The sequence below is a fragment of the Elephantulus edwardii genome, unplaced genomic scaffold (assembly GCF_000299155.1).
Source record: "Elephantulus edwardii isolate Elephantulus edwardi_28Jun2011 unplaced genomic scaffold, EleEdw1.0 scaffold00246, whole genome shotgun sequence".
Classification (NCBI taxonomy): domain Eukaryota; kingdom Metazoa; phylum Chordata; class Mammalia; order Macroscelidea; family Macroscelididae; genus Elephantulus; species Elephantulus edwardii.
In genome coordinates, this window is record NW_006399996.1 from 2,764,779 (window position 1) to 2,786,321 (window position 21,543).

The 21,543-nt window shown below is 43.6% G+C and overlaps 1 protein-coding gene across 1 annotated transcript in view; it reads left to right on the forward strand.

The window, feature by feature from the left end:
- Positions 1 to 21,543, forward strand: part of DNAH2 (dynein, axonemal, heavy chain 2) — a 252,966-nt gene that overhangs the window by 231,065 nt on the left and 358 nt on the right. Inside the window, exons 78-85 of the mRNA XM_006899178.1 lie at positions 18,578 to 18,769; positions 18,920 to 19,104; positions 19,521 to 19,749; positions 19,829 to 19,980; positions 20,101 to 20,215; positions 20,833 to 21,009; positions 21,112 to 21,186; positions 21,344 to 21,494. Of these exons, the coding sequence (XP_006899240.1) occupies positions 18,578 to 18,769; positions 18,920 to 19,104; positions 19,521 to 19,749; positions 19,829 to 19,980; positions 20,101 to 20,215; positions 20,833 to 21,009; positions 21,112 to 21,186; positions 21,344 to 21,494 (1,276 nt within the window). The remainder of the gene's footprint in view (positions 1 to 18,577; positions 18,770 to 18,919; positions 19,105 to 19,520; positions 19,750 to 19,828; positions 19,981 to 20,100; positions 20,216 to 20,832; positions 21,010 to 21,111; positions 21,187 to 21,343; positions 21,495 to 21,543) is intronic.

The following is a 21,543-nucleotide window of genomic DNA, read 5'->3' on the forward strand; positions in this document are numbered from 1 at the left end:
TTATTCACCATTGCAAGAACATGGAAACAGCCCATATGTCCAACTACAAATGAATGGATTGAGAAATTATAGTACATTCACACAATGGAATACTATGCAGCACATAGGAGCAATAACTTTGTAAATTATTACTTAACTTGGGAGGGAGCATTATGCTGAGTGAACTAACTCAGTCCCACAAGGATAAATATTGTATAAGATTGTTATTGTAGAATGTGTATAAGGATCCAGGAGGGGTGGGAGAGGCTGGAAGCAGAGGGATGTGGATGGTACAGGGGGAAGAGGGGATTAATCGTTGATTGTACAATTTGTTGGGTGGGGAGGGTGAGGGAAAGTGAAAATATTTGTTCGAGTTTGTATTAGAATTTTGCAAATAAACTAGTTAAAAAAAAACAACAGAAAAAAAATTTGCCCACAAAATTCTTTGGTATTGTAACTTGAGGCTTGAATTCATTCCTCAGTTCTTTTAGCTTGAGAAATAATCAAGCGTGTTCTTACCTTTGGTTTTCTAACTCTAGCTCTTTGCACATTTCATTATAACACTCTGCTTTGTCTTTGTGAGCAGTCCTTTGTAATTTTCTGTTTGTCTCTCTTTAGCATTTCTTCCCTTTGTTTTGGCCTCTATGTTCTACTGCAAATTTCAGAGTCTTTTCTGACATCGTGTTGGTCTTTCTTTTTTTTCTGTCTTTATAATGGAGTAGTCCTGGAGTATATTCCAGATTACTGCCTTCTGTCCAGTCTTTGGGAGTGCTGGTGGCCTAGTGGTAAGGAGCTGTGCTGCAAACCCAAAGGCATGTGGATCGAATCTACCAGCTCCTCCACAGGAGAAAGATGGGCATCTCTTCCCATGTAATTTACAGCCTCTGTAAAGCCATTGGTAGGTCAGCCATGAGTTCATTCTGACTTGATGGTACATAACAACAGTAACATCCAATTTTTAAAATAATAAAATATTGTTAGATACCACATAGTATTAAATATATATGCAAGACATAAAGAATGATTAAAGGAATGACTGTGTACTGATCATTCAGTTTAAAAATTAATACTATGATCGGGGTGGGGGTAAGACTGAGAATAACTGGATAAATTTTGTTTACTGCATTGAAGTCTATAAGGGAGAGAACAGTTTAAAAGTATTATATTTTAGGGCATTATGTTTATCATAAGAGTACGGAATGAGGGTTGCAGAGTGGATTATATTTGGGGTGGGGGTGGGGGTGGGGGGTGTGCGGGGAGGAATTGTATACCAATGAAGGAGTTTTTCTTTTGCTTTTCAAGGAGAGGAGCGGGTGGGGGTGGGGTGGGCAGGGAGAAAAGTGCAACAATAAATGAATGGAATTCCAAAATCTCTGTAGATGTTCATTGAAATGAAAAAAAAAAATTAAAAATTAAAAAAATATCAAAAAAAGAATTAATACTATGAAGATGTGCAGGGGAGAGAATATTAATCATGGAGTTGTACAATTTGATGGTGGGGAGGTGAGAGAAATTGGAAGAATCTGTTCTGAAAAACAATGTATTCAAATTTTGTAAATAAACTAGTATAATAATTTTAAAAAGGTAAAAAAATGTTATAATTTTCCTTTCCCACCTCTATATTTATAGAAATAGTCATAATCTGTTTTGTTTTTTTAATAATTTTGTTTATTTGCTTAAAAGTATAAAAATAATTTGGGTTTGCACTCATTCTTTCATTTTGTTTTATCATATTTACAATTCACAATACATTAATTGACACAGCACTGAAGAATATCTACATTGTAATAATATAAACAATGAATAGGAATTTAACCAAAAAAGATATATATGAGAGATAAGGGAGCTCTGTCGGCCTAAGGGTAAGAAGCTGCTCTGCAATCCTGAAGGCACAGGATTCAAATCCACCAGCTGTTCTGAGAGAGAAGAATGGGCAGTTTCCTGTGGGATTAATTGCCTCTGGAGAACCCAGCTGGTTCTGACTGGACAGCACACAACACCAGAGTAATTAAGTGGTTATAATGCCTAATCAAACCCTACTTGTATGTTGTCTTGCCATTCCCCAAACTTATCTATTTGTTAATTTTTGCTCCCCTCTCACTCACTTGTCATACCTATTAATCTTTCATGATTTATTCTGTGTGTAAATGTTTGAACACCATTGATCGAAGACCAGAGGAGTCATAGGAAGCCATTGAAGATACCCTCCATGAAGACAGCAAAAAGGTCTTTACAAGGATAAGAGAAAGAAAAAGCCAAAATGAAGTCTCTTCAGAAAAGACTCTGAAAATTACACTAGAGCATCAAGAAGCCAAAACAAAGGGAACAGATGCCAAAATGGAAGAACTGAAAGAAGGTTTCAACGATCAACTCGAGAAGACAAAGCAAAATAATATAATGAAAAGTACAAAGAGCTGGAATTAGAGAATGAAAAGAGAAGAACTTGCTTGACAGTTCTCAAGCTGAAAGAACTGAAAAATCCAAGCTTCAAGTTGCAATGCTGAGAGAGGCTAAGGGCAAAAAAGTCTTCAGTCATATAGGAAGCATCAAAAGAAGATGGAAAGAATACACTGAGTCACTGTACCAAAAAGAATTGGTTGACACTGAAAAATTCCAGGAAGGACCATATAAGCAAGAGCCAATGGTAATGAAGAAAGAAGTTCAAGCTGCAGTGATTCAGGCTATGTATGGTCTTTTCAGTTACTTGCCATGCATCTGAGAGCTGGACAGTGACTAAGAACGACAGAAGAATTGACACCTCTAAACTATGGTATTGGAGAAGAGCACTGAATAGCCTTTGGGCTGCCAAAAGAACAAACAGATGTGTCGTGTAGAGGGTGCAATCAGAGTGTTCCATAGGGGCAAAGATGATGAAGCTTCATCTCACATACTTTGGACATGTTACTAGGAGAGGTGATTCCATGGAGAAGGACATCATGTTTGGAAAGGTGGAGGGATCACAAAGGAGAAGAAGACTCTCAACCAAGTAGACTGACACAGTGACTGCAGCAATGGGCTTGAGTGTGTCACAGCTTGTGAGGATGGCACAGGATGGGACAGGGTGCAGATCAACTGTTGCCCACAGGATTGCTGTGAGTCATACTCGACTCAAGGACACCTAATGACAACAAGTTACCATAATTGTCCTTTTTTGCCTGATTTATGTCACTCTGCATGATTTATTCTGGATTCATACATGATGTGCAGTTTTTCACAAATTCTTTCCCATTTTTTACTGATGCATAACACTCCATTGTGTGTACCAGAGTTTCACTAGCCATTTGTCCATTGGGGGATATTTGAGTTTTTCCAACTCTTTACAACTATAAATAATGTTGTAATAAACATGGATACTAGTGTGTTAGTTTGTGGTGCTGCTCATATTTGTTCACCTAGTAATGGGATTGCTGGATCAAACAGTATTTCTATCCTTAACATTTTTTCTCTTTAACATTTTTTAATTTAATTTCCCCCCATTGTATTCTTAATTTTCTAAGGAAGTGTCAAACTGCTATCCATAGTGGTTGCACCAGTTTACACTCCCACCAACACTGTATGAGAGTTCCAGTCTCTCCACAGTCTCTCCAGCATTTGTTGCTTTTGCCTTTTGAACATTCCTAATTTTTCCAGAAAGAGATTGCTGCTTTTCTTTACATTTCTTTAATAACTAATAATTTTGAGGATTTCTAAATGTGTTTGTGGGTTTTCCTAATGTTACCTTTGGTGAAGGGTCCCTTAATGTCCTCTGCCTATTTCATAATTAGGTTGTCTTATCTTTTTCTAGTTGAAAAGTTGACTGTCAATTTCAGAGATGTGTCCTCTGTCAGATATAGGATTTCCAAATATTTTTCCTAATCTCTAGAATCTCTTTTTATTCATTTGGAGAAGTCTTTTTATGCATATCAGGATTTACTTTTATGGATTACATCTCAATATCAAGAAAGCAAAAATCCTCACTAGCCATTATTAACATCAAGTAGTCATTTATTTCATTTTACTTGGTCCCTTGGTACTAGCAGTCAGAAAATCAAGAGATGGGAAAATCAACTGTCAGGAAACTCCTCCAGAGTACTGAAGAGTAATGATGTCAGTTTAAAGACTAAGGTGCACCTGATCCAATTAGTGATCTTCTCATTTGCTTGCTATGCATCTGAAAGTTGGACAATGACTAAGGATAACAGAAGAATTGATGTCTTTGAGCTATGGTGTTGGAAAAAAGTCCTAAATATCCCATGGACGGCCAAGAGAACAAACACATCTGTCCAGAAAAGTGTAGAAACAGAGTGCTTTTTGGAGACAAGGATGGTGAAACTCCATCTCACATACTGTGGACATGTTGTCAGGAGGGACCAGTCCTTAGAAAAGGACATAATGCTTGGATAGGTTGAGGATCAGTGTAAAACAGCAAGACCCACACCAGATGGATTGAAAGGGTGGCTGTAACAATGGTCCCTGGGTGCTGGAGATGGCAGAGGACAGGGCAAGGTTCAGACCTGCTGTTCATAAGATCACTATGAGTCATAATAGGCTCAATGGCATAAAACACTAACAACAGCAACTGTTTAGCTTTCCAGACATTAAAAAATAATCTTCAGCAAGATTTTACTTGTGACAGCCACGACCTCATGTGCCCAGTGAGCACAGGCCCCTCACTGTCACAGTAACCTCCACCAGTTCACACCTGGCACCCGCAACTCACAGTGGATGACGTCGCTGCGTTTGTGGCCAACAACAGCTCTAGCATGTGCAAAGCTGGATTCCTTTGAGACGATTCCCCCGGGCTGGCTTCCCTTCCATCATGGGGCGCCCTCAGCATCAGGACATCATGGTGGGCATGGGCCAGAAGGACTCCTACATGGATGACAAAGCTCAGAGCAAGAGAGCTATCCTGACCCTCAAGTACCCTATTGGCACCAACTAAAACAACGAGAAGACCTGAGACCACACACCTTCTACAACAAGCTGTGAGTGGGCCCCACAAAGCACCCTTGCTGCTGAGAGAGGTCCCCTGTATCCCAAGGTTAACCAGGAGAAAATGACCCAGATCATGTTCAAGACCTCCAGCCTTCAAAATCCCTACCACGTATGTTGCCATTCAGGTCATGTTGTCCCTGTACCCACATCATGATGGATTCCAGTGATGGGGTCACCCTCGCTGTGCCCATCTACAAGGGGTATCCCTCCCTCATACCGCCCTGCCTCTGGACCTGGCTAACTGGGGCCTGACAGGCTTCCTCATGAAGATCTTCACTGAGCGAGGCTACAGCTCACCACCATGGCCTTGGGAAAGTTGTGCGTGACATCAAGGAGATGTCTTGGGGCAGGAGAGGTCACAACGGTGGCCTCATTCTCCCCGGAGAAGAACTACAAGCTGTCCTAGGGACGTGATGTGTGCAGGCAACATCCACAAGGACCTCTACGCCAACACAGTACTGCCCGGTGGGACCACCATGTACCCAGGCATTGCTGACAGGATGCAGAAGCAGATCACAGCGCTGGCCCCCAGCACGATGGAGATCCAGGTCATCGCTCCCCCTGGGCACAGATATTCCGTGAGGATCAGAGGCTCCATCCTGGCCTTCCTGTCAACCTGGACTGTTTAGTTACATCTTTTCTTGATTTAAAAAAAAGCACACCCTGTAACTTGCACAGGAAAAAAACCTAAAACAAAGGAGATGAGATTGGCAGGGCTTTATTTGTTACTTTTTGTTTTTGTTTCATATTGGGGTTATTTTAACTTTTAAATATTTTTCCCCCATTTAACTCAGGGTTTAAAAACTGGGCCTGTGAAGATGACTCCAGAGTGGCTCAGGATTTTGATTGTACATTGTTCTTTCTTCTGTGTTTAAATAATCAAGACATGGCAATGTGACAGGAAGCTCCTGCCTTTCCTAAAGCCTCTCCCTTCACCATAAGGAGAAGGGCCCTGCCCCCACCCCAGGGCCACACATGGATAGGGCTAGTAGGTGGCATTGCTTTTGTGTCAATTAAGTAATCCAGTTTTTTGTTGTTGTTGTTGTTATTGTTTTTTAAAAAAATAGGTCTCCCAGTGGGGGTTGAGAAGCACAGGCAGCCAGGGCTTATACCTGTACACTGATTTGAGACCAGCTGAATAAAAGTGCACATCTTAAAAAAAATTACTTGCATGTTTGATAATTTCTACAGTCTAATGGCTCTCCTTTTTGTGAATAGTTGGAACAGTACAGCAACAGGGAACACTGCCAGAAACTCAAGCCAGATTCAGAAAAGGATATCATTGCAGAGTAGCAGAAAGATGTTTCATTGTATTTTATGAACTGTGCAAAGGCATTGAACCCTGTGGATCATAATAAAAAGGTAAATTATAGATAACACTGAGAATAAGGGAATCCCAAAGCATTTATCTGTGTTTATGTGAAACCTATACATAGACCAGAAACAGTTGTCCTAACAGAGCAAGGAAACACTGAATGGTTTAAAATCAGGAAATGTGTGAGACAGGGTTGTACGCTGGGGCTCTCTGCTGTCAAGGACTTCTCCAAAGTTCTAAAGAACAAGGATGCCAATTTAAAGACTAAGATGCACCTTATCCAAGCCATGGTATTTTCAGTGACTCATATGCATGTGAAAGTTGGACTATAAATAAAGAAGACCAAAGAATCAAGGCCTTTGAACTGTGGTGTTGGCAAAAAACTATCAAATGTGGACTGCCAGAGAACAAACATGCCTAGAAGGAAGTGCACCCAGACTGCTGCCCAGAGGCAAGGATGATGAGACTTTGTCTCACTGACTTTGGGCATATTTTCAGAAGGAACTAGTCACTGGAGAGAGACCGCATGCTGGGAAAGGCAAAGAATGAGCAAAAGACCCTCAGGGAGACAGACTGACACAGTGACTTAATGACACAATGAGCTTCAGCGTGACACAGATAGGGAGGGGAGGGCAGGACAGAGCAAGTTTCAGACCTGTTGTTCATACAGTCCCTGTGAGTCAGAGCTGACTCAAGGCACCTAACAACGATTATTTAGCAGACCCTTTGTTTATGTGCATTTTCAGTTATATTTGATAGTCTATTTATACCACAGATTTGGACTTCGGAGTTTGCCCTAGTCTTATTTTGGGGGTTGGTGGGTTTTTAGATTTCCCCCCCCTTGGTGATCTTTATAGTTTTGTTTTATACCTAGGTCCTAGATGCATTTTAAGTTAGTCTTTCTATATGGTGTGTGGTAGGAGTTATGTTTCAAGTTTATACAAATAGAGATTCATTTGTTAAAGAGGCTATCTTTCCTACACTTAATGGAATTTCATCTTTTTGTCAAAGATCGTTTTTCCGTAGGTGGATGGATTTCTGGGTTCTCAGTTCCTGTTGTAACAATAGTGAGCTGTTTTGATTACTTAAAAGCTGCAGCACATTTTGAAATCGGGAAGTGTAAGGCCTCCTACTTTATATTTCTTCTTATCCAGGGTTTCTTTCCTTTCCGTATAAAGCTGGTGATTATTTTTTCCATCTCTCTGAAGAATAATGGCAGAATCTGGATTGATATTTGCAGATTGCTTTTGGTGGTAGTGCCATTTTCACATTGTTAAGTCTTCATATCTGTTGTGGTTGCATGCCATGACCCCACCCCCAAGCAGGTTGTCAGAGGCAGTAAATCCCACAGGAGCAGCTTGCCCATCCTTAATCCCACATAGCAAGCAGCTGGTGGATTGGAATCGTGTGCCTTTGGGATTACAGCACATCTTCTTGCCACTAGACCACCAGAGCTCCCTTTAAAAAGCATAGCATATTTTTCCATTTATGTAGTAGTGCTTTGTAGTTTTCCTCTGTTTAGGTCTTTTGTATCTTTGGTTAGATTTACTCCTCTGGAGTTCATCCTTTGGGTGGCTATTGTAAATGGCATTGTTTTCCTTATTTTTCAGAGTTTTCTTTGTCATTCTGGATAATAACAAAGATACTGGGCTGATTTTTGTGTACTGATCTTGTACCCTGCCATTCTGCTGAATCGGTCAAACAGCTTCAGTCAGTTTTGTGCTGAGTCTTTGAGTCTTTGGGATTTTCTATGTAGGTAATCAGAGGGGACTCTGGTACCTAGTGGGTAAGAAGTTGACTTAAGGTGTTGATTTTGGTTCTTCCTTTTTGATGTGTGCATTTATTGCTATGAATTTACCTTTGAACACTGCTATTGCTGTGTTCCAAAGATTTTGATACATTGTGTTTTCCTTTTCATTTCTTTCAAGGAATTTTTTCATGTCATTGTTTGATTCTTCTGCCACTCGTTGGTATTTAGGCACGGTGTTATTTAGTTTCATGAACTTGATTTTCCCCTTGGTCTTCCTGTTGTTGATTTCTACTTTCTTAACATTGTGGCCTGAGCTGATGCTTTGCACTAGTTCAGTTAGGAGGCTTGCTTTTTTACCTAACATATTCTGAATAATATTACCTGGAAAAGATTCTTGTTTGGCCACTGTTCTTGCTATGTCTGAATATGTGATTAAGTGGATTGTGTAGTTCTTCTGTATCTTTCTTTTTTTTTTCTCCAGTATCTTCTGTATTTACTCTGTGGGAATTAGATGTGTCACTAAAATCCTAGTTTAGTATCTAGAGGGCTTCCTCCTGTCCAAATCCAACATCCCCACATCTCAGAATCGTTCCTAAACTAAAGAGTTTAATAAATAGAATTCTTGTAAGTTTCATTTTCTTAAATGTGACTGAAGCAGACACCGTGGTGATTAAAGAATTTAGCCAAGATGGCTTAGACAGACTTCTGGCCCACCAAGATCTCCAACACAACAGCTGGGTACCAAAGGACTATCTGAAGGAATGGTACAAATGAAAGAACTTAAGTAGGTATTCTGGTACAACTTATAGAAAAGGTAAAATAAACATGCAGGTGGCCTGGTAGTGACCACGGACTCACCCCTGTGGCTGTGGAGAAGCCAGGCTAAAGCTTCGCTCAGCTCTCACCGTCACTGTCTCCCAGGGTGTGCTTGTCAAAGAGGTGAGGTACTCGGCCAGGCCTGAACCCGGGGTGCCCATCTTGCACAAGTTGGTTATGTAGTCACCCAGTTGTTTGATGGATTTCACCTGCTCATCCAGGTAATGTGTCTCAATGAAGTCACACAAATGAGGGTCGTTCTTGTCAGTGGCCAATTTATGCAGTTCCAGTAGGGACTGAGTCACACTTTTCTCCAAATGTAGCTAGCTCACACTCCATTGCATGCAGGCCGCTTTTCCAGTCATCCCGGTCTGGTTTCTTGATGTCCTGAAGGAAAATGCGGCCGCCTCGCTGGTTCTGCAGTTTCATCAGTTTCTCAGCTTGTTCCCTCTCCTCATGGGATTGGTGGAGAAAATATTTGGCAAAATTCTTCAAAGCCACATCATCACGGTCGAAGTAGTAAGACATGGACAGGTAGACGCAGGAGGCGTAGAGCTCCAGGTTGATCTGGCGGTTGATGGCGGCCTCCGAGGCCTGGCTGTAGTTCTGGGGCACCTGCGAAGGGGTTCCGTTCAAGCACTGTTGAAGCAGGAGACCACGGCGACTCTGCGAAGACCATCTTCTGTATCTTTAATTTCTCTCTACTTGTAGTCTTCACCAAAAGTGGTGTAATGAAGTATTGTCCTATTATTCTGGAGTTGTCTATTTCTCTTTTTAAATTTATTAAAGTTTCATTTATGTACTCTGTGTCTCTGTCATTGAGTGCATACATATTAAGTATAATCACATACTCTTGTTTAATTGATCCTTTACTCATTCTATAATGCCTTTCCTTTTCCCTTATGTCATGTCTGCCTTTATCAGAAATTAATGTTGTCTTTCTATGAAGATGGTGTCAAAAGCGAAGAAGGATGCCTCTGCCCCTCCCAAAACTGAAGCCAAAGTAAAGGCCTTAAAGGCCAAGAAGGCAGTCCTGAAGGGCATCCACAGAAAAAAAAAAAAAAGAAGATCCACACGTCACCCACCTTCCGGCGACCTAAGACACTGAGACTCCGAAGGCAGCCCAAATACACCCAGAAGAGAGCCCCCAAGAGAAACAAGCTTGACCACTATGCCATCATCAAATTTCCCCTGACCACTGAGTCAGCCATGAAGAAGATAGAAGATAACAACACACTTGTGTTCATTGTGGATGTCAAGGCCAACAAGCACTAAATTAAACACGCTGTAAAGAAGCTCTATGACACTGGTTTGGCTAAGGTCAACACTTTGATTAGGCCTGATGGTGAGAAGGTCTATGTTCGACTTGCTCCTGACTTTGATGCTTTGGATGTTGCCAACAAAATTGGGATCATCTAAACTGAGTCCAGCTGGCTAATTCTAAATACAAATTTTTCTCACTAAAAAAAGAAATTAATGTTGCCATGTCTGCTTTTTTAAATGCCATTTGTTTGATACTTCAATTTTTATCTTTGTCCTTGTGTCAAAAAAGTTTCTCTTGTAGATAGTATATTGATGGATCATTTTTTCTTACCCACTCTGCTACTCATTTTCCTCTTGAATGATGCATTCAATCCATTCATGTTGGGTATAATTATCGATTGGTGTGGTTTTGTTGCACTATTTGTGATATTGGCTGATTTCTTTGTTACATGTGCTTTTCCCTGCTGTGTTCATCAAGTTTACAGCTTTTTTCAATCATTCCCTTCATTACTGTTGTTTTACTAAGTCTTTATGATTTTTTTAAAATTTTGATGAGAAGGTTTATTAAAGGTTTTAGGTTACCCTGTTGTTGTTGTTGTTGTTATGGGCCGTCGAGTCGTTTGCGACTCATAGTGACCCTATGTACAACAGCCCTAAACTCCGCTCTATCCTGTGCCAATCGCACTGCCTCTGACACACCCATCCCGATTACCCCAGTCACGGAATCAATCCATCTCATAGAGAGTCTTCCCCTCTTGTGCTGTCCTTCCACCCTCCCAAGCTTGATGTCCCTCTCCAAGGACCTGTCCCTCCTTGCAACATGCTCAAAGTATGTCAGACGAAGCCCCAGAATCCTTGCCTCCAAGGAGTAGCTTGGTTTAACCCTCTCCAGGATGAATCTGTTTGTTTTCTTGGCAGTTCATGGTACATTCAATACTCTTCTCCAGCCCCACAGCTCAAAGGCATCAATTCTCATTCTGTCCTCCCTAGTCATTGTCCAACTCTCTGATGCATAACAAGTGATTGCAAAGACCATGGCCTGTAAATTGTTATATTCTCAAATCTAGAATAGTTCTATTCACCTTGAAATCACCTTGAATTTTCTCTCCATTTGAAAGTTCTGTAACTGCATTACTTATTCTCTCTTTTTGCTCTGTAGTTGTCTTTGTTTGCTGACTGATGCCTCTGATACCCTGTCTGGTCTCCTATAGAAGGCACTGTGGAGGATATGGTGCTGGGCCATGTGTGCATCTCCCCCTTTCTAGCAGATGTTGAGAAATGGGGCACCCAGCCTAACATAGACTTTTTTCGGGCTTCAGAAGTCCATCAGGTAGCCCATCTGGCCAGAGGTGGTGTCTCTGCCATCTGGGAGATGGGTTCAAGAAGAGCACCCATTTAGGAATGACTCAGTGTCCCAGTGTGAAGAAATCAGAAGCACTCAAGGTGCCATGTCCTTGGATTCTGATCTATGTAGGAGCCAGGTAGAACACTGTGGTTAGACAGCACTTCAGATGCTATAGAGCCCCAGCCCTGATAGAGGGCATGAACTTCCCCATGTGTGGGTAATGGACACCTGACACTAAGCCTGCAGGGGCATCATGCCACAGACAGCCACGGCCACTCTGAAGTGCTCAAGGACAGCACAGCCTACTGACTCAGAGACAGAGAGAGTGAGCAGAGTGCGCTGCTGCAAAGGGGCGTGTTGTGCTTATGTACACAATCCCCAAGGGCAGAGGCAGATGTGCCCCTGTCAGTCTAGGAGATGTCTGCAGGCTAGGAATTGCCTTTGTAGGCACACTCCACTGGCAACCGGAGATAGTTTCTGAATGTGGAGCTGTGTGCTCGCTCCTGGCACTAGATAAAAAATGGACCTGTGCCCTCAGGAACACTGCCAGTCACTTGGTGAGTGAGTGGAGGAGGTCACTGCCCTGATCCTCGGGAGGGTGTGGGCAGCTGGGAAAGATCTTTTCAGTCAGCCAAGTGTGGATGCCTCTGCAGTCCTGGGTTCTTTCCACGATTATAAGGCTGCTTGTAGAAGTTCAAAACTACTGCACTCTGTCGGTCCATCAGAATTCACTGCTCCCTTTATCTCCTCATTCAATGTTAACATTTATTGTCTATTTAAACTGCTGCTTTTTTGATCCTTTCCTTTGAAACTCAGGGTTCTAGGATTATCATCTGTTCTGTTATCTTTGTCTTCTGGAGTCTCACTCAGTTGTAAAGAGTCTGGGCTGCAGCACCTCATGCTGCTCTTAATCCTGCCTTGGTTATCTTGTGTTCTGTAACAAATACCACAAGAGGATGTACTTTAACCTGTTTTCTCACAATTTAAGAGACCAGAAGTCAGTCTCTCAAAATGCAGAAGCAGATATCTAAAATGTTCAAGCAGTTTTGGAATTGGATAATGAGTGGAAGCTGAGTTTTAAACTACCTGATAGTACAGGCTTAGATTACCTTGTCAAAGGCAGTTCTGGTGAGGATTCAGAAAGAAATGAGAAATGTTTTAACAACAGAGATGGTGCGGACAGCAAGAAGTAGTGGCAGCAAGCCGCACCAGGAAACTGGAAGGAGACTGAACAGGAGTCAGCTTCTTGAATGATCAAGAGGGAGGGCTGGGTGTCCTCAGGCAGGCGGCTTCTTGGCAAAGTGGAGTGAGTGCCTCTAGACTCTTTTTAGTAGAGCTCAAAGCTTTGTAACATTTGTCCAAGCAGGGCAGAGGTCAGGCTGACTCCAGGATGTCTTGGGGCACAGGGGCTGAGAAGCCAAGGAACCAGGAAACAGAAGCCAAAGAGGCCAGGAGCACAGGAAGGGGAGCTGTCTCAGCCTCTGTGGGTGGGGCCACGACCTTTGTCTCACAGGTGGGACCACAACCACTGGGTATCAAAGGGTGGAGCTGTGGCCTCCTGGGTTTCAAAGGGCAGCTCTTCACCAGCTCAGTTTTAGAGTGTGGGACAACTATTCATAATGTCAGGAATGAGATCGGAGCCACTGCCTCTGTTGAGAGGAGGTCAGGCTGCCATGTCCAACGTGCGGAAAACGGCCTCCTGAGGGCCCAGAAAATGGGGCTTCCCAGACCTAAAGGAGTTGAGTTGCTATCTCACTGGACCTCAAGGAGATGGAGCCCAAGGATAAGGGGCCTCCACCCAGAGCCAACACCCAGTTCCTGGAGTGGAGGGCTATGCCTAAATGGGCTCAGAGAAGATAAGATACCTTGCTGGAGAAGAGTATTGAGAATACTGAGGCTCCCTCTAACATACTTTGGACATGTTGTGAGGAGAGACCGGTCCTTAGAGAGGGACATCATGCTTGGTGGAGGGACAGCGCAGGAGAGGAAGGCCCTCTATGAGGTGGATTGATTCAGTGACTGGGATAATTGGGATGGGAGTGTCAGAGACAGTGCGATTGGCACAGGACAGAGCGGAGTTTAGGGCTGTTGTACATAGGGTCGCTATGAGTCGCAAGCGACTCGATGGCACATAACAACATAACAACAACAACAATTTTAATGAAAGTTTACAGAGACTTTGGATTTCCATTCATTCATTGTTACAAGAGAAGATACTTTTAAAGCCTTGAGAACTAATGCCAATTATTTGGCTGGACATTATCTTGCGTAGCCCTACTATCTCTTGTTTCCCACCAATTTCTCATGCTTTTAATGGAAATAGTTAGCTTTTATCTATCCCATCATTGTACTTTGGAAGCAGAAAGCAGGTATTCTGATGCACAGATGAAGAGTTCTGAGATGATACAATGGGGTGAAATTGTTTTACATGTGGCAAGGACATGAATTTTAGGGGGCCAAGGGTAAATGTCATATATTGAATATTTTTCACCACGGATATGTTTGAGCTGTGGTTCTCAGAGGTTTGGCAGTTACATAATGATACAAGAATGGTGAAACCTCACCTCACATACTTTGGCCATATTTTAGGGAAGAAGGTGTCATGCTGTGGAAAGTAGAGAGTCTATCAAAGAGAAATAGACACTCATGGAGGTGGAGTGATAGTGACTGTAACAGCAGGCTTGAGCCTGGCAGAGATCCTGAGGCTGGTGCGGGACAGGGCAGGGGCTCAAGTCTGTTTTCCATAGAGTCACCATGAGCTGCAGTCAACTAGAACACTAACCTGTTCTCATGTGAAACCTATACATACATCAAGAAGCAGTTGTCTGAAAAGCAGGAACACTGCCTGGTTTAAAATCAGAAAAGGTGTGTGTCAGAGTTGTATTCTTCCTCCACAACTATTCAGTCTTTATTCTGAGTTAATAATTAGAGAAACTTGACTATATAAAGAAGACTATGACATCAAGTTTGGAGGAAGACTCATCAACAAAACTGCCTTATACAGATGACAGAACCTTGCTTGCAGAAAGTGAACACTTGAAGCACTTATTGAAGAAAGTCAACATAAATTACATCTCCCCATAAAGAAAACAAAAATCCTCACCATTAGAACAACAGGCAACATCATGACAGATTGAGAAAAGATTAACATTATGAAGGATTTAATTTACTTGGATCCATAGTCAACACCTGGTAGCAGTAGTCAAGAAACCAAAAGATTGCTTACATTCAGAGAATCTCTTTTAAGGACCCTCCAAAGTTCTGAAGAGCAAGCATATCAGTTTAAAGACTAAGGTGTGCCTGCCCCAAGTCATGATATTTTCAGTGGCTTCATATGCATGTAAAAGTTGGACAATGAATGAAGATGACAGAAGAAGAACTGATGCCTTTGAACTATACTGTTGGTGAAGAGTATTGAATAGCCCATGGCTTGGCAAGAGAACAAACATATCTGGTTTTGGAAAAGTTGCAACCAGGATGCTCCTTAGAGCCAAGGATGGCAAAACTTCATCTCACATGCTGTAAATAGAGTGTAGGTGGCATGGGATGGCTTCATCAGACCTCTGTTAACTTCACAAAGTGGAACAGTCCCCCCTCAGCAACATCTACAATACCACGTCAGTACCACGTCAGTCCCCTTGAGGTCAGACATGGCCTCCACACTCATGCACCTACTTCTACCAAATCCAGCACCAATCATACTGCTGTACTACTGAGTCCATAATCTGCTCCAGTGACCACATAGTCTTACAGAACCACACTTACAGCTATGGGGTTTACCAGGGAAGTTAACAGGTTACAATTCTGGTTGGCAACAGGATACAATTCCTGAGCTGGGACAACTTCTCAAGCACAGTCACAGGTTCTTTGACCTCCAACCCCAAGGCTTAAGTCAGTGCTATAAAAGGTCCCTCAGTCCTGCCAAGGCCACTGGCACCTGCTCCATGGCATAGCAGTCTCAAGTCAGCTCTGTCTCATTCATTCGCTGGTTCTCCACTGAAGCTGCTGTTGCTCTCTGGCAGGTCCCACTCTGACTGGCATAGGCCCTGAAGAGATGTGTGCTGCATTCTCTTCTTCTTCCTTGTGTGTAGTGATATTTGCCCCCCTTTTCTGTTAAACCTACTCAACTTAAAGTTGATAGAGTGGAAAAAAATGACCAATTCCATAGTGATTAGTTTATACATACCCTATTTCAGGTTCACACCCAATTATGTATTGACAGTCAAAGCTGATGGCAAGGAAAGCCATTTTGAACAATGATCTCATGGCACCACACATACACGGTATGAGAAGATGCCAGTCCTTGGGAGAAGACAGCGTGTTGGGAAAGTTTGAAGACAGGAAGATCCTCAACAAAATGGGTTGACACAGTGACTGTAACAATGGACTTCAGGGGAGCTCTGGTGGCCTAGTGGCAAGAAGCTGTACTGCAATCCCAAAGGTACACGGTTCGAATCCACCAGATGCTCTGCCGGAGAAGGAGGGACAATTTCCTCCTGTACCAGTTAGATCTGATTTGACGGTACATGCACCAAAAATAATAAATTAAAAACAAAAACAAAAACAATGGACTTCAGCATAGCAGACATTGTGAAGATGGTATAAGACGGGGCAAGAGTTTGATCTGTTGTTCACAGATTATGCGTCTTAGGTGATTTGATGACACCTAACACTCATCCTCCTGATGTGATCAACTGATCATTTATAAAGGGGTGGGGTGCCACACCCTTATTAGATCTAGATCACAATCCTGATCCATTGTAAGGAGAGTTTCCCTGAGATTTTGACCTGAACTATCTTTTTTCTTATGAGAGATAAAAGGAAACAAGCAAGCAGAGAAAGAAGGACCTTGGTACTACAATGAAGAACAGCTGAGACCAAGGTGCATCCTTCAGACCCAGGGCCTCTGGGCTGGGATCCTCCTAGACTCAGGAGATTGATGCTAAGACACGTGGAAATCTCCAGGAATCCCCAGGTCCATAGTTGTTGAAAGGAGAGAAGGATCGTTTCCCATAGCCAACAGAGAGAATGCCTAACCCTAAAGCTCACACACTGGATTCAGACTTCCAGCCTCCCACACTTTCAGAGAATACATTTCTGCTTTTTAAAGTCACCCACTCATGGTATTTCTATATGATAAGTCCCCTTATCTTGTTCTTCAACAATGAATTAGCCTTTTCACTCTAAAACATACATTTTTAGACTTGACAACTTCCACAAAGAAATTCTACTGTTCAGGGAGAAAAAAATAAGAGCAAAACTCAAAATCATTCAAAAACAACAACAAAAGACCAGACTTAATGATAGAGCCGCAGGGACAGTAGGCATTAGGCAGCCTTCTAAAGTGGAACTGCACCTATGCATAGGGGCTACTCCCTAGTCAAACAGCAGATGGGACTACAGAGTGAACAGTGACACCAGGAAGGAACACACTCCACAGAAAAATCAGCCATAAGAGACCAAAAGGACAGAATCTGTTCCCCAACAAAGTTCAGAGGCAGAAGGAGGCCAAGAGAAGGGCAGACAGGAATGGGGAGACAGGAAGCAGGAGGCATGCTGTTAGATGGTGGGGAAGGCGGTCAATGGCACAGAACAACAGGTGCTACAGTGTGGAATAGAAAACAAACTTGCTTTATAAATTTTCAGTTAAACCACAACAAAAGTATTTCTACTTCTCAATTTGGGGAAAATTTATATCTTTAGGATTTTATATGTTCCAATCCATGGACAGATCTCACCACTTATTATTTTGTTTATTTTAATAAGATTTTGCAATTATGCCTATATTGTTGTTATGTGCCATCCAGTCAACTACAACTCAAAGTGACCCTATGAACAATGGATGCAACCCCATCCTATCCTGAGCCAACCTCTGTTTCTGACACACCTGCCCCCAGTGCCACAGTCTCTGTCAATCTCATCTAGGGTCTTCCTCTTTGGCGCTGACTCGCTACCATTCCAAGCATGATGTCCTTCTCCAAGAACTGGTCCTTTCTGGCAACAAGGCCAAAGTATAGAATTACACATTTTTAACATTTATTCTTAAATACTTTGTACATTTTCATGACATTATAAATACTATTATAAATTTGTATTAGTCTATACAGAATTCTTACATTTCTTACTATTCCATTCTTTGTATCACAGATGAGTCTGCTTAAAATACTATTTCCATGTGTCCCTGCCTACAAGACAGAGAATAGTTCCATGATGCTGATGGGATCAAATCCAAAAGGCCTTACTTCTTACTGAATGGCCATCTGCTCACAGCCTCCCCCCCCCCCCAATATCCAAAGCACTTTATTAAACTGCCTCCTCACAGCCTTTCTTACCTAACCTGAGCACTTGTACTTGACATCAACCAAGCTCATCCTCTCACTTTTTTACCCCCATATGTACTTTTCTTTCATTCCCTCTTTCTATAGGAAATCAAAGCTCTCCTCTCTGCCTTGCCATAAATCCCAGCTGGTTTGTGAACCCTGATGCATCCAACCACATAGAACATCTCCCTTTGATGAGATGCTGGGGGCTTTTTAACCTACACTGAGCCATCGTACTTAATTGTATATATTATGCTCATTAGAGTTCTGTGTGTATAGGTCTTGGTTCATATTTTCTGGCACTTCCCCATTTGTTTGGTCTACCCACAATTGAGATTTCCAGAAGGGTGCAGACAGTTAAATATCTATCTGCTGTCTGAAAGGCTAAAGGTTTGAATCCACTCCCTTGGAAGAAAGGCCTTAACTACCCATCTCTGAAAAATCAGACATTGTGGACCCTGTGGAGCATAGGTCATCCTGTTGTACAAATGAGCTTGCTGTGAGTTGGAGTTCACTTACTCACAATGTGTTTATTGGTTTATTCATAATTAACAAAGGAACAAAAGTGGTGGGAGGGATGCAAGAAGACAGCGGCACCACTAGCCCAGTGCTTGTGTGGGATTCGGTAGAGAAGGTGTCCAACCCTGCAAATGAGTGCACAGTTTGACCTGCACATCAAGGGCTGTATTTCAGTTTGCCCCTTCAGATAGCACTTTGTGCAGTGAGCCACCTTTACACCTGTAGGTGGTGGTCCTGGTGGCAGGGCTAAGCTAATTAATGCCTCTTACCTCACTTCTGTATTTGACTGTCCTCAGGGCATAAAGGCCAACATGACGCGTCTTTATCAGTTGATGACGGAACAACAGTTCTCCCACTGCACCAAACCTGCCAAATATAAGAAGCTGCTGTTTGCACTCTGCTTCTTCCATTCTGTGTTACTTGAACGCAAGAAATTCTTGCAGCTTGGCTGGAACATCATCTATGGCTTCAATGACTCTGACTTTGAGGTTTGTGCTAACCAAGGGTCCCTCGTTCCAGTCCTTCCTCCTCACCCTTTTCCCCTGAGGATTCCCCTCCAGGAAAACTCCACTGGCAGAGAGCCCTTAGGAAGACGTGCTGCCCTAACTGTACTGGGGCTGGGGCTTGGGTGCGCACAGGTGTCAGAGAATTTGCTGAGCCTCTATCTGGATGAGTACGAGGAGACACCCTGGGATGCACTCAAGTACCTCATTGCCGGTGTGAACTACGGCGGGCACGTTACTGATGACTGGGACCGGCGCCTGCTTACAACCTATATCAATGACTATTTTTGTGACCAGACTCTCTCAACTCCCTTCTATCGGTAAGGGCGAGGGGGCATTGAGCAGGGGCCCAGAGGAGACATTAAAAAACTGAATTAGTGATGCCATGATGGTTGATGTGCCATCGAGCTGGACAGACTCATAGTTGATCCTCCAGTGGGTTTTCAGAGTCAGTAAATCAATCGCTCACGAGGCAATATATAGCCCATCTTCCTGAGGAGCAGCTGAAAGATTCTAATCAAAATGCCTTTGGCATTGCTGTGCAGCTTCTTGCCAAGTAGGTTACCAGAGTTGAAGAAAAGATGAGACTGGTGGAAGATTGCGTTTGTGAGATAGAGATGGGCAGAAAACACAGGGTCTCAAGCAAATGTGATATGCCTGGAGATCGGGGTCTTGGCTGGGCATAGAAGTCCCAGTGTGCTCACAACATGGTGATGATTATGCTGTGGCTTCCCAGGTTGTCGGTACTGGAGACCTATGCTATCCCAAAGGATGGGAGCCTGGCCTCTTACAAGGAGTACATCAGCATGTTGCCAGGCATGGACCCCCCTGAGGCCTTTGGCCAGCACCCCAATGCTGATGTGGCCTCCCAGATCACCGAGGCTCGGACGCTCTTTGAGACCCTGCTTTCCCTGCAACCCCAGATCACACCCACCAGGGCTGGAGGCCAGAGCCGGGAAGAGAAAGTAAGAGCAGACAGCACCTGGGGGGGGGGGGCGGGGGATGAGGACATGGGGCCTATGCTCCAGAGCTTTTGCCTCTCAGGTCCTTGAGTTAGCCACTGATGTGAAGCAGAAGATCCCTGAAATGATTGACTATGAAGGGACCCGAAAAGTCTTGGCTTTAGACCCTTCCCCACTCAACGTGGTCCTTCTGCAGGAGATTCAGAGATACAACAAGCTGATGGAGACCATCCTGTAAGGGAAAGGGGAGCTCTAGGGAATGCTGGGAGGGGGCACAGGAAGGGGCCTGCCCACTGCCTGGCATGATTTTCCTAGGCCCGTACCAGCTCTAACCCTCCACTTCGTCCTTCTCAGGTTCTCCCTGACAGACCTGGAGAAAGGCATCCAGGGCCTTATCGTCATGTCAACTAGCCTGGAAGAGATATTCAATTGCATCTTTGATGCTCACGTCCCTCCTCTCTGGGGAAAGGCAAGATAGCATCACTGTGCTGGTGGTCCTACTCCCACAATTCGTTTTCTCACCCTCACCCCACATGGCCTGCTTCTAGTGAGACCTGGGACAGCCTTCTTGAGACTGGGCCTCAGACTACTTACTACGGGCTTAGGGCTGAAACCCAACCCTGCCATTCGTTGACTGACTTAACTAACTTACAAACATACTCAGGCCCTTTTCTAAGGATGCTTTGAGCATAACCCTTAAGAGGTGCTTAACTAGTGGTCACTGGTTAATATTACTGTTGCTATTTTTATTGTGAAGGATCTCTGGTGGCACAGTCCATGGAGTTGCACTGCTGACTCAAAAGCAGTGCCTCTGGCAGTTCGAATCCACCTAGTAGCTTTCAGGAAAAAGATAGGCAGTTTCCTCCCATGGACCTCAGAAACCCAATGACATGATTCAGTCTGACTCAACAACAATGAGAGATTGTTATAAGTTGTTATCCTATTATGCTTCTCTCCTGGGAGAGCTTTGCTTACTATAAATGGGGTACAGGGGCTGGCCCAAATTTTTTCCATTCCTTATCTGCCACTGGTGCTCAAAGTAAGAGTCTGAATGTGTAAATGAATACACATTGCCTCCAACCTCAGGCATATCCCTCACAAAAACCACTGGCTGCGTGGACCCGAGATTTGGCCATGCGTATGGAGCAGTTTGAGCTGTGGGCCAGCCGTGCGCGGCCGCCTGTAATCTTCTGGCTGTCTGGCTTCACCTTTCCTACTGGCTTCCTCACTGCGGTTCTCCAGTCTTCAGCACGTCAAAACAATGTGAGCCACATCCAAAGTGTGTGTGTGGGGAGGGGTTATCAGGGATATATATTTACTGTCTTTTGGGGGATCACCCTTCATTTCTGAACTTTCGGTTCCTAGATTTCTGTGGACAGTCTCTCCTGGGAGTTTATTGTTTCCACCGTGGATGACAGCAATCTAGTGTATCCACCTAAGGTGCAGCTGGATGCCCTTTGGGGACCTGGGACAGAGGGCGACTGGGAGCAAAGGGCAAGAAGGGAGGTGAGAGGTGGCAAGTCAAGAGTACCTTCACCTTAAGACCCCTCCCCACCTTATCCCCATCTCTCCCCACCTTATCCCCATCTCTCCCCAGGATGGTGTCTGGGTTAGAGGTCTGTACCTGGAGGGGGCTGGATGGGATCGGAAGAACTCCTGCTTGGTGGAGGCAGAACCCATGCAGCTTGTCTGCCTCATGCCCACGATCCATTTCCGTCCTGCCGAAAGCCGCAAAAAGACGGCCAAAGGTGGGACAGCTCCCCAGGATGGCCTGACCATTCCCACCCAGTATGACTC